We start from the raw sequence: 13,959 nt of genomic DNA, 5'->3' as shown, positions 1-13,959 counted from the left end.
TCCAAAGTCGAATCTACTAAGGGAAGTATATTCAGTTAAGTCTAGCCTCCATCTGTGTCCTCTCCACCCTGTTCCCTCCCTTCCCCTGTGGATAGCTATTTTTGTTTATTTTATTGGTTATCCTTTTGTTTTTTAAATAAAAGCAAACATTTGTTTTATAAAAATAAAATTTTCCCCTCCCCCAAAGGTTCTTAGATAAATAGTAAGTAGCATTCCATATATATACTTTTCTCCACTTTTTTTTTTTTTACCTCATTTAACATTATAGCCTAGAGATCACTCCATAGCAGTATGTAGAGATATTCCTCATTTTTTTTTATAGCTACATAGTATTCGGTTGGTACATGTACCATATCGTGTTCAACCAGCTTCCTTCCATGGACATTTCAGTGCTGCAATGAATTGCCTTGTACATACGGGTTTTTTTTTTCTTCCTATTTTAAGGCTATTACTTGTAATCATTTCTGTTTTCATTTCTCATGGTTACCTCAATATATTTTATTTTATTTTCTTAAATTTTTTTAGAGTTCATTTATTTATTTTTGAGAGAGAGAGAGAGATAGGTGGAGCAGAGAGGGAGAGAGAGAATTCCAAATAGGCTCTACATTGTTAGTGCAGAGCCTGACGCAGGGCTCGATCTCACAAACTGTGAGATCATGACCTGAGCTGAAATCAAGAGTCTGACACTTAACCGACTGAGCCACCCAGGCGCCCCTACCTCCATATATTTTAATCATATGCTAGTATCACTATATTAGTTTTCTAGGGCCTCCATAACAAAATAACACAGACTGGGTGGCTTAAACAATGCACATTTATTTTTTCACAATTCTGGAGGCTGGACATCCAAGATCAAGGTGTGGGTAGGTTTGGTTTCTTCTGAAGCGTTGGGCTCTGCACTGACAGCACAGAGCCTGCTTGGGTTTTTCTCCATCTCTCTGCTCCTTTCTCTCCCTGTCTCTCCCCAAATAAACAAACATTTAAAAAAGCTTTAAAAAAATGATATTTCCCTATTTCTATCTGTTAGTTTTTTTAATTCTATTTCTTCAGATATTCTTCTGTTTGTTGAGTGTGATGTCCTTTCATGGGGTTGGTTTCCCTCAAGGGTTTGATGATTCTTGCTCATATTTGATTTGAGATTCCTTGATAGTTTAATAGTCATGCTATTTATTATAACCCTGATCCAGTGACTGATGGAGAAGTAGGACTGGATGTTTTGCTGGAACTCTATTTTTCTCCAGCCTATGTGATTGTACTCACTGTTCCTTCCTGGGGAGGAGAGAAGATAACTCTTGGTGGGGAAGCCAACTGCCTGATACTACTGTTTACATCCAGGATGTTTCCACATTTTGCATTTTTATACATTTTAGTATGTGGGTTTTTGTTTCATCCCATTTGCTGTCTATTTTTCAGAGGTTCCTTATAATTTCAGGTCAACTGAAAATGCCACTTATTTTCCAGGACTCTTATTGAATAAGAAAAAAATATATTTTCTCTTATTTCTAGGGTGTATCCCTAGAGATTATATTTATCATTACAAATATATGATATGACATATGTAATCTGGGGATTTATAGTATATAAAAATTTACACTGAAGTTTATAGTGTACTTATGTCCTATATATAAATATATAGGAAAATGTATAGTATATCTATTATATATATTTTATATACACATACACATCATTTCTAGGGATTTGTGGTAGAAGGGGTAGGGCTGCAGTGTTTGCTCAATCCTCCATCTTGATTCAGTTCTTGTTTGCTTCCATAGCATTTTTCCATATTATACATGAACTATTTAGATGTCTGTTAGTTACGATATTGTGAGCTTCTTTAGTGTGCCTGGCTTGTAAAGGATACTTAATAAACATTGTTGGATTAGTAAAAATTTTATTAGAGATATAATTAAGAACTGAACTGAGATGTGTTGACTTATAGTCTAGTGCTTATCATATAACTTTCTTCAAGTATGTGAAACATTAATTTTTCAGAAATGTCTGCTCCTAAGTTATCCCAATGTTTTCTTTCAATATTTCTTAGAAGATGTGTTTTCAAATTATTAATTTTTTATTATTGCTTTTCTTGAGACCATTTCTATTAAATTATGGAATTCAAAGCAGAACATAGAACTATAATAAATGCTGTTACTTTATTTTTGTGGATTACACTACTGAATATGGACAGACGATTAAATATTTTATCTACTACCTTCCTCAACCAGTTTGGAGAAGTTGTGAATTTTAAAAATTATTTTCTTACTTCTCTCTTCCAGATGAATATGAAAACAGGAAAAGGGTGGGTGGATGTTGGAAATGCTATGATGGCTGATGGATTTTTTCAAGCTGCCATGGTTGTAAGTTACTGATTTTTAGCTGTGGCCATTATTAGTAACAGTTGTGGTTATTCTTGTCATGACATTGTATTGTGATTTTATTTTCCAGGGTCTAGAGCAGTTATATTGCAAATTAATGCAGAGAGCCTCCACTGAGGCCGACATAACTTTGCAGAAGAGTGCTATGGAGAGGGACCTTTTCAAAGTGGTTTCTTACCAAGCAGAGGCGGTAGGTATCATAGTCACTACAGTCTTATAGTGGCGCATTTTGTATATATAATGCAAAAGTGATGAGATATAACTTATTAGAAGAAAGTCAGGTGTCATTGGATTTTTATATAGATATTATATTTGACCTTTTATTTTATCTCTGTTTTATATCTGAAGGTAACATTAATGGTGATTGGTATCTGTGTGGGGGTGGTTGAAGTTAGAAAGTCTGGTATATAACTAAACATCGTTTTCAATCATTGCATGTAATATCCATCATTTATTTATGGCAGTAGCCTGTACTTGAAATACCTGTCTGTTTGTGACTCTCTCTTACCTTCACAGTCTGCCTAAAATAATTGCCTGAAAAGAGTCTTCTCATTTGCAATTGTTCTGGGTTGTTTGCTGATGTTTTCTGAAAGTCTGCTGTTATCAGTGTTTAAAGTTGTATGTTACCTCTGTTTGGCTTGTGGATTTCCTCCTTTATCACCATGCAGTTAGGTATGCATTTTTAGTTGACAAAATGTAAGCCATGATGAGTTTGCTGTCTGTAATTATGTAATTCTAGAAATGAAAGAGACTTTAAAAATCATCTAATATAATCCACTTATTTTTATTTTTTTAACATCTTTATTGAGATATTCATATACTATAAAATTCACACATTTAAAATGTACAATTCAGTGATTAAGTATATTCACAGAATTATGCAACCTTTACCACAATCAAGCCAGCAGAGGGAAGGAAATAATAAAGATTAGAGCAGAAATTGGGGCGCCTCTTTGTAGCAACATGGATGGAACTGGAGAGTGTTATTATGCTAAGTGAAATAAGCCATACAGAGAAAGACAGATACCATATGTTTTCACTCTTATGTGGATCCTGAGAAACTTAACAGAAACCCATGGGGGAGGGGAAGGAAATAAAAAAAAGGAGATTAGAGTGGGAGAGAGCCAAAGCATAAGAGACTGTTAAAAACTGAGAACAAACTGAGGGTTGATGGGGGGTGGGAGAGGGGGAGGGTGGGTGATGGGTATTGAGGAAGGCACCTTTTGGGATGAGCACTGGGTGTTGTATGGAAACCAATTTGACAATAAACTTCATATATTGAAAAAAAAAAAAAAAAGAAAGAAAGAAAGAAATTGGGGCACCTGGGTGGCTCAGTCTGGTTAAGCGTCTGACTTCGGCTGAGGTCATGATCTCATGATTATTGGGTTTGAGCCCGTGTCGGGCTCTGTGCTGATAGCTCCGATAGCCCGGATTCTCTGTCTCCCTCTTTCTCTGCCCTTCCCCTGCTCATACTCTGTCTATCTTCCTCAAAATAAACATTTAAAAAATTTAAAAAAAAGATTAGAGCAGAAATAAATGATTTAGAAACTAAAACAAATAGAACTGATCAATGAAACCAGGAGCTGATTCTTTGAAAAAAATTAACAAAATTGATAAACCTCTAGCCAGACTTATCAAAAAGAAAAGGACCCAGGGGTGCCTGGGTGGCTCAGTCGGTTAAGTATCCTTCGGCACAGATCATGATCTCTCAGTGAGTTTGAGACCTGCCTTGGGCTCTGTGCTGGTTTTGTGGAGCCTGCTTGGGATTCTCTCTCTCTCCCTCTCACTCTGCCCCTTCCCCACTTATGCTCTCTCTCTCAAAATAAATAAACAAAAAATGATAAAAAAATAATTTTAAAAAATAATAAAAAGGGCCCAAATAAAACCACGCAAGAAAACCAATACCACAAAAATACAATTATGAGAGAATATTATGAAAAACTATGTGCCAACAAATTGGACAATCTGGAAGAAATGATATATTGCTAGAAACATATAAGCTACCAAAACCGAAACAGGAAAAATAGAAAAATTGAACATACCGATAACCAGCAAAGAAATTGAATCAGTAGTCAAAAACCTCCCAACAAACGAAAGTCCAGGGCCAGATGGCTTCACAGGGGAATTCTACCAAATATTTAAAGAAGAGTTATTAGGGATGCCTGGCTGGTTCAGTCAGTGAAACATGCGAATCTTGATCTCAGGGTTGTAAGTTCAAGCCCCATGTTGGGAGGAAAGATTACTTAAAAGTAAAATTTTTTTTAATGTGAAAAGTAAGAGGATTTTATTAACTTTTGTATGTTCTTGGGGAAAACCATTCACATGTAAAAGTTTAACATTTGTTATAAGATATATTCAACTTTATTTTACACAAAGTTTTTCATTTGGGTTGGACATAATTTTTCATTTCAACAGGACTGCCATGATTATAGTGAGAAGCTCTTGAGATAATTGCATCATCATAGGGGTCAAGATAAACTGGTAGGGATTTTACTCATATCTGTTATTCAATTACTGTGGTATAATGGAATATATGCTATAAAGTAGATACAGAAGAAGCTATCCATAAAAAGTATAAAACACAGGTAAAGAAAATATGCAAATTATAGTATTGCATATGTATTTTAATTAATGGAACTAACATTTTAAACTCACATGTTCTTTTATGTGATATAAATGTAACAAGGGAGGATGCTTTTAAATTCCTTTTTTTCTTTATAAATTTTTTATTTAAATTCTAGTTAGTTAACATATAGTGTAACATTGTTTACAGGTGTAGAATTTAGTAGTAGTGATTCATCGCTTATATGTAACACCCAATGCTCAACACAATAAGTGTCCTCCTTAATACCCATCACACATTTAGCCCATACCCCACATACTACCTTCCATCAATCCTCAGTTTGTTTTCTATCATAAAGAGTCTTTTATGGTTTGTTTCCCTCTCTTTTTTTCCCCCTTTTCATATGGTCATCTGTTTTGTTTCTTAAATTCCACATATGAGTGAAATCATCCAGTTGTCCCAGCCCCATTTGTTGAAAAGACTATTCTTTCCCTATTGAATGATCTTGGCACCCTTGTCAAAAATCAGTTGATCGTAAATGTGAGGGTTTATTTCTGGACTCTTGATTACTTTTCATTGATCTATATGTCTGTTTTGCTTCTGTTCCCTTCCCCACTTTACTAGGGTAAGACCACTTGTAGACTCTGGCAGGGTCACATGGATATAGGAAACATGAGTTTATCCATAAACACTGATGGAGGGTACGCTGACAATGCAAAGCAAGTGGAAAGCCCAGTTTCTCTATTATACCAAGGGCTGTGGTCTACTGTCTCTCTCTACTAGTTAAAAAAGTAGTAATGGGGTGCCTGGATGTCTCAGTCAGTTGAGTGTCTGACTCTTGATTTCGACTCAGTTCGTGATCCCAGCATTGTGGGATTAAGCCCTGTGTTGGGCTCCAGCTGGGCATGGAACCTGCTTGAGATTCTCTCTCTTGGGCACCTGGGTGGCTCAGTCATTAAGCATCTGACTTTGTGAGTTCGAGTCCCACATCGGGGGTGAGCTCGAGCCCCTCCTTCAGTTGAGCACAAGCCCCACTTTGGGTGAGCATGAGCCCTGCTTCGGGTGAGCTGAATTAGCTACTTCTATTTTCACATATCACTGTTTTTACTGGAAAGAGTGACTGATAGATAAATTGTGTTCATTCAGATTTGGGTATTTGGTATAAATTTTCATTAAAAAAATTTTTTTGATGTTTATTTTTGAGAGAGAAAGAGACAGAGTGTGAGCGGGGCAGGGGCAGAGAGAAAGGGAGATAGAATCCAGAGCAGGCTCCAGGCTCTGAGCAAGTTGTCAGCACAGAGCCTGACACAGGGCTCGAACTCACAAACCGCGAGATCATGATCTGAGCTGAAGTCAGACGCTTAACCAACTGAGCCACCCAGGCGCTCCAGCATATATTTTCATTAAAATGAATAAAGTGAGAATGTGACTTCAAGGAAAGCAACCGACAGTACTTGTTGATGGGGATAAAATTTAAGCTTTTAAGTAAAAGTTAGAATTTTGGAAAACTTCTACCTCCATCAAGAATTTGACAGCTTCCAGATACTTAAACTTTTCTGATGAAATTGATGATATTAACTAATGTGATTAAAAAATTTTTTTCTTAAAAGACCTTTCTTTTTAAAAAATTTTTTTACTTATTTTGAGAGAGAGAGAGTGAGCAGTGGAGGGGCAGAGAGAGAGGGAGAGAGAGAATCCCAAGCAGCCTCCATGCTGTCAGCACAGAGCCTGATTGTGGGGCTTGAACTCACCAACTGTGAGATCATGACCTCAGCTGAAATCAAGAGTTGGATGCTTAAACTGACTGAACCACCCAGGTGCCCCTAAATTTTTTTTTACTTTGAAATAATTTTAGATTCACAGGAAGTTGCAAAAACAGTAAGGAGAGTTCTGGTGTACCTTTCACCCAGTTTTCCTCAGTGGTAATCTCTTATGTAAATATAGTGCATTATAAAACCAGGAAATTGACATTATTACAATCCATAGGCCATATTCATATTTCACCAGTGTTACATGATAAACTTCTATGTGTGTCTGTAGTTCTATACAGTTTTATCCCATGGATAGATTCATATAACCACCAACAACACAATCAAGATCTAGAACAATTCCATCACCACAAAGATCCCTTGTGCTTCCTCTTTGTAGTTATACCATGTCCATTCCCCCATTCCCAAATCCCATCAGCTAATATTCTCTCTCCCAGTAGCTAATTCTCTATATTAATATCATAGAATATTAATATTCTAAAATTTTGTCACTTGGGATTATATAAATAGAATCATATAGTATGTAACCTTTTGATATTGCTCTTTTAAAAGTTAGCATGATTTATTTGACATCCATCCAAGTTTTGTGTATCAATAGTTTGTTCTTTAGGGGTACTTGAGTGGCTCAGTTGGTTAAGTGTCCAACATCAGCTCAGGTCATGATCTTGTGGCTCATGAGTTCAAGGCCCACATTGGGCTCTGTGCTGACAGCTCAAAGCCTGGAACCTGCTTCGAATTGTCTTCCTCTCTCTATGCCCCTCCCCTATTCACACTCTGTCTCTCTCTCTCCCTCAAAAATAAATAAACATTAAAAAAAGTTTTGTTCTTTATTTGTAAGTAGTATTCTATGGTATGGATGTATCACAGTTTGTCTAGCCATTCAGTATGGAAGGCATTTGGGTTTCTCCAGTTTTTGGCTATTACAAATAAAGTCAGTTAGAACATTTGTGTAGAGGTTTGTATGTGGATGTAAATTTTCAATTCGATGGGATGAATGCCCAGCATTGCAATTGCTCTGTTGAATTGTTAGTGTATGTTTATTAGTTTGTTTTTTAAGAAAGGACCAAACTATTTTCTTTTTTTTTTTTTTAATTTTTTTTTCAACGTTTATTTATTTTTGGGACAGAGAGAGACAGAGCATGAACGGGGGAGGGGCAGAGAGAGAGGGAGACACAGAGTCGGAAACAGGCTCCAGGCTCTGAGCCATCAGCCCAGAGCCCGACGCAGGGCTCCAACTCACGGACCGCGAGATCGTGACCTGGCTGAAGTCGGACGCTTAACCGACTGCGCCACCCAGGCGCCCCAGGACCAAACTATTTTCTAGAGTGGCTGTGCCATTTTATTTTATTTTATTTTATTTTATTTTATTTTATTTATTTTTTAAATGTTTGTTTATTTTTGAGAGAGAGAGAGAGAGCATGAAAGTGGGGGAGAGGGGCAGCAAGAAAGGAAGACAGAGGATCTGAAGCAGGCTGCATGCTCTAAGCTGTCAGCAGAGTCCGACGCAGGACTCAACGAACCGCAAGATTCTGACCTGAGCAGAGGTCGGTTGCTCAACTGACTGAGCCACTCAGGTGCCCTGAATGGCTGTGCCATTTTAAACCCATGAGCAATATATGGAAGATCCCATTTTCTGCATCCTTGCCAGCATTTGGTATTGTGACTAATTAATTATATTACTTATTCCATTAGATGTCTAGTGATATCTCATCATGGTTTAATTTGTAGTTCCCTAATGACTAATGTTGAATATTTTTTCATGTACCTATTTGCTCTCTGTATATTCTCTTAAGTGAAATGTAGGTTCATGCTTCTTATCCATTTTCTAATTGGATTATTTGATTGTTTTTATTGTTGAATTTTGAGAATTATATATTCTACATTTGAGTCCTTTGTTGTATATGTATTTATAAATATTTTCTAGTCTGCAGCTTGTCTTTTCATCCTTTTAATAGGGTTGCAGAGCAAAAGTATTTAATTTTGATAAAGTTTAGTTGATTTTTTACAATGGATTGTGCTTCTGGTATTCTATCTCAAAAGCCTTCACCAAGCTCTAGATCTGAAAGATTTTCTCCTCTGTTTTTTTCTAAAAGTCTATAGCTTTGGGGCACCTGGGTGACTCAGTTGGTTAAGTGTCTGACTCTTGGTTTTGGCTTAGGTTATGATCTCACAGTTTGTGGGTTTCAGCCTCACGTCAGGCTCTGTGTTGCCAGTGCAGATCCTGCTTGGGATTTTCTCTCTTTCTCTCCCTCTCTGTCTGCCCCTCCCGTGCTCTCTCTCTCTCTCTCTCGAAGTAAATAAACTTTAAAAAAATAGAAAAACCACCTTAAAAAAAGTTCTATAGCTTTACCTTTTCCATTTAAATCTATGATTGATTTTGAGTTACTTTTTTTTTTATAAGGAGTGAGGCTTAGATTAACTCTTTTTGTTGTCATTGTTTATGGATATCTAATTGCTCCAGTACCATTAGTTGAAAAGACTATCCTTCCACTACTGAATTTCTTTGCACATTTGTTAAATATCAATTCACCACACTTATTTATCTGGGTGTATCTATTTCTGGGATCTCTTTTAAATCTATGGATCTATTCTTTCAATACCAAATAGTTTTGATTATTGTGGCTATTAAGTTTTAAAGTTTAGTATGGAGATTCTTTCAATTTTATTGTTTATCAGAATTGTTTAATTCTAGTCTAATTCCTTTGCCTTTACACATAAATTTTATTTTTTTATTATTTTTTTGTATTCATCATTTTTTTATTTATAATGGGCCAAAAATGTAAGCATTTTACAAAGTGAAATTACTATCACAGGTAATTATAGCACATCTATATTTGAAGGATATTTCAGCCATTAAAATATCTGTACAAAGTTTTTTTTTAATTTAATTCAATTTTTTTTAATTTACATCCAAATTAGTTAGCATATAGTGCAACAATGATTTTAGGAGTATGTTCCTTAGTGCCCCTTACCCATTTATCCCATCCCCACTCCCACAACCCCTCCCGTAACCCTCAGTTTATTCTCCATATTATGAGACTCTTCTGTTTTGTTCCCCTCCCTGTTTTTATATTATTTTTGTTTCCCTTGCCTTATGTTCATCTGTTTTGTCTCTTAAAGTCCTCATATGAGTGAAGTCATATGGTTTTTGTCTTTCTCTGACTAATTTCACTTAGCATAGTACCCTCCAGTTCCATCCATGTAGTTGCAAATGGCAAGATTTCATTCTTTTTGATTGCTGAGTAATACTCCATTGTGTGTGTATATATATATATATATATATATATATATATATATATATATCACACATCTTCCTTATCCATTCATCCATCGATGGACATTTGGACTCTTTCCATACTTTGGCTATTGTTGATAGTGCTGCTATAAACATGGGGGTGCATGTGTCCCTTCGAAACAGTATACCTATATCCCTTGGATAAATGCCTAGTAGTGCCATTGCTGGGTCGTAGGGTAGTTCTATTTTTAGTTTTTTGAGGAACCTCCATACTGTTTTCCAGAGTGGCTGCACCAGCTTGCATTCCCACCACCAATGCAAAAGAGATCCTCTTTCCCCACATCCTTGCCAACATCTGTTGTTGCCTGAGTTGTTAATGTTAGCCATTCTGACAGGTGTAAGGTGGTATCTCATTGTGGTTTTGATTTGTATTTCCCTGATGATAATTGATGTTGAGCACTTTTTCATGTGTCAGTTGGCCATCTGGATGTCTTCTTTTGAGAAGTGTCTATTCATGTCTTTTGCCCATTTCTTGACTGGATTATTTGTTTTTTGGGTGTTGAGTTTGATAAGTTCTTTGTAGATTTTGGATACTAACCCTTTATTTGATATGTCATTTGCAAATACCTTCTCCCATTCTGTCGGTTGCCTTTTAGTTTTGCTGATTGTTTCCTTTGCTGTGCAGAAGCTTTTTATTTTGATGAGGTCCCAGTAGTTCATTTTTGCTTTTGTTTCCCTTGCCTCCGGAGACGTGTTCAGTAAGAAGTTGCTGCGGCCAAGATCAAAGAGGTTTTTGCCTACACATGAATTTTAGAATAATATTATCTACATTCACAAAAATATTGTCTACATTTACCAAAAAATCTTTTTCTGGAATTATGATGGGAGTTGTGTGAAGTCTGTGTATCAATTTGGGGAGAATTTACATCTATTAATTTTTTGTTTTTGTTGCTTGAGCCTTAGTTTTCATATTTAAGAAATCATCACCTAACATGAGGTCATGAAGATTTAACGCTCCTGTATTTTAATCTAAGAATTTTATAGTTTTTAGCTTTTATATTTGAATCCATGATCCATTTTTAGTCAGTTTTTCATATGGTGTGAGGTAGGTATCCTACTTCATTCTTTAGCATTGGGTATCCAGTGCCAGCATCACTGTTTTTAAAAGACAATTTTTGCTCATTGAATTGTCTTTGCACTCTTATAAAAAGTCATTTGATCTTAAATGTAAGGATTTATATCTGGACTCTGTTTTATTCCATTGACTTATACGTCCCTTGTCACTACCAATCTCGATTACTGTAGCCTTGTGGTAAGTTTTGAAATTGGGAAGTATGAGCCCTGCAACTTTGCTCTTCATTTTATTTTTTAATTTTTAATTATTATTTAATGTTTATTTATTTATTTTGAGAGAACACATGTGCATGTGAACCAGGGAGAGGCAGAGAGAGAGGGAGAGAGAGATATTTACAGCAGTTCAGACTGTGAAGTTATTAGGAGCCTATTTTAGGACAAAAAGCTCCTATTTAACATTTAAAAATCCCTCTAGGGATGCTTGTCTGCCCAACTCTTTTGTTTTTATTTAAAAAAATTTTTTTTAATGTTTATTTATTTTTGAGAGACAGAGCACAATTGGGGAAGGAACAGAGAGAGAGGAAGACACAGAATCTGAATCAGGCTCCAGGCTCCAAGCTGTCAGCACAGAGCCCAACGCAGGGCTCAAACTTACGGACTGGACCGTGAGATCAGGACCTGAGCCAAAGTTGGCACTTAACTGACTGAGCCACCCAGGCGCCCCTACCCAACTCTTGATTTCATGGACTGAGGTCATGATCCCAGGGTCGTGGGATTGAGCCCTGCATTAGGCTTGTACTAAGCGTAGAGCCTGCTTGGGATTCTTTCTCCCTCTCTCTGTCTTTCTCTCTCTGTCTTTCTTTCTCTTCCTCTGCCTCTCTCCCTTGCTCATGCTCATGCATGTGCATTCTCTCTCTAAAATAATAAATAAGTAAGTAAATAAAAATTAAAAAATATTAAAAATCCCTCTAATGTGGAGATAAATGCAAGAGCTGTTCAAGCTGGGTAAACATCTATTAGACATGGCATAATATCATAATATAATATAAGATTGTACACCAGTTTTGCCATTTCCAGAACAAAGTAAATGACTCCCATTCACTGTCAACTCGTGTTACCCAGGATTATTTTTATTTTTCTGTATTTAGAGCTGGCTATTGTGTGTAGTTAGACCAACCAGTGTTGCTAAAAAGACTAGGAAACAAATTAAGACTTTTTAACTCCAGTTACAAATATGTTAAATTGACTTATAGACAAATAGCTTGTCATTTTATTTTAACCAATTATTGATGTTTTTCCACTTTCCCAGGCAATTGCTCTAGGGGATTTTCAAAGAGCCTCTTCATGTTCACTGCGCTGTAAGGATATGTTGATAAGGCTCCCCAAAATGGTGAGTGAAATCTGCATTTATTCTCCAAGAGTTTGAACATGAGCTATATCAAGTTCTAGGAAGAATCATTACTACTTCATGCAAACTTTTAGAGATTGTATTTGAGTCCATTCCACTTACTTAGCTGATCTTTGAAATATTTTCTTTGCTCTTTACTAGAAAGGGGGTTTAAAAAAGCAAAAGGTTATTTCTTAAAATTTCTTTGCTTTCCTTTTTTGTCAAACCATTTTGATAATATTTCCTTCATATTTGAAGCTCTGTGATGAACAAAATGAAAAAAAAAAGAGTTTTTTTCCCTGCTGGCAAGGTTGACAACAATTAGTCATATCACTGCCATAGTGTTTTTCTATTTTGGGTTGTGGAAGTGTGAGAAATTTGATAGGGTAAATAAAGCCTACTTCCCAGACCAGTTCTCATCACAGTTCCAGGGTTGAAAAAAAATCCAGGGTTGATAAGTTTTAATTTTTCAACTTCATCTCCTATTCTTATCCTGTTCTTTTTCTTTTCTCACTGACTATGTCTACTTCATTCTCTACTATCACAGAGGGAATTGATAACAAAGATATATTTGGATATTGGGGTGAATGTTCCTACTTGTGAGATTGGTGTTATTTTCCCCCAAATACTCTGTTATAATATAGAACTTAATTTAGTAAATATTTACATATTGCCAGTTATATGATTGTGCTATCCCCTGTGCACCTCTCTCTCTCTTTCTCCTCTTTCTCTCTCTGTCTCTTCTTTTTGTCCATGACCAGGGCTCCATCCCCTCTGCAACATCTGCAGCTGTTCATCCCCCAAACCATGTCTCTGCATCTCCTACCTTCCACGATGTGGCCTCTTCTCTCCCTGTAGTTGTGCAGTTTGTTCTGTCGGTCCTCAGATTGATTTATTGGGTATTCATAATGATTTTATACTTATCTAGCTGTGTTCAAGGGATGAGGCAAGCCTAGGGTCCTCCTACTACTCTGCCATCTTAGCTCCTTATTAGCTTTAATACTATACATAAACTCTGTTACTGTACATCTGTGTTCACAAATGACATATATTTTGTGCCCAATAGATTTATACTTATTTTTAAACATATTTTCCCTTTATATCATATAGAAAAAAAGATTTATAAATTGAAACTACAATAATACTCTTATATTTACCTAGTTACTTTTATCAGTTTAAAATATTTTTATTTTAAAGTATATTTATTTATTTATTTTGAGAGAGAGAGAGAGAGAGAGAGAGACAGAGAATAACAGTGTGAGTGGGATAGTGGGATAGGGGCAGAGAGACAGAGAATCCCAAGCAGGCTCTGCAGAGCCTGATGCGGGGCTTGAACTCACCAATCATGGGATCATGACCTGAGCCAAAATCAAGAGTCGGACGCTTAACTGACTGAGCCATCCAGGTGCCCCAAACCTAGTATGGTCTTCTCTAATTTTTTTTAATGTTTATTTATTTTTGAGAGAGAGAGAGAGAGAGAGAGACAGTGGGCGAGCAGGGGAGGGCCAGAGAGAGAGGGAGACACAGAATCTGAAGCAGGCTCCAGGCTGTTAGCTGTC

General features: G+C 36.4%; 1 protein-coding gene across 1 annotated transcript in view; it reads left to right on the top strand.

The window, feature by feature from the left end:
* The window catches only part of TEX11 (testis expressed 11), a 241,843-nt gene that overhangs the window by 28,468 nt on the left and 199,416 nt on the right, over positions 1 to 13,959 (top strand). The window contains exons 6-8 of the mRNA XM_045471521.1: positions 2,274 to 2,354; positions 2,443 to 2,562; positions 12,323 to 12,403. Of these exons, the coding sequence (XP_045327477.1) occupies positions 2,274 to 2,354; positions 2,443 to 2,562; positions 12,323 to 12,403 (282 nt within the window). The remainder of the gene's footprint in view (positions 1 to 2,273; positions 2,355 to 2,442; positions 2,563 to 12,322; positions 12,404 to 13,959) is intronic.

Source organism: Leopardus geoffroyi, chromosome X (assembly GCF_018350155.1).
Source record: "Leopardus geoffroyi isolate Oge1 chromosome X, O.geoffroyi_Oge1_pat1.0, whole genome shotgun sequence".
In the NCBI taxonomy this organism is placed as follows: Eukaryota; Metazoa; Chordata; class Mammalia; order Carnivora; family Felidae; genus Leopardus; species Leopardus geoffroyi.
This window is presented reverse-complemented; position numbering and strand designations above follow the sequence as displayed.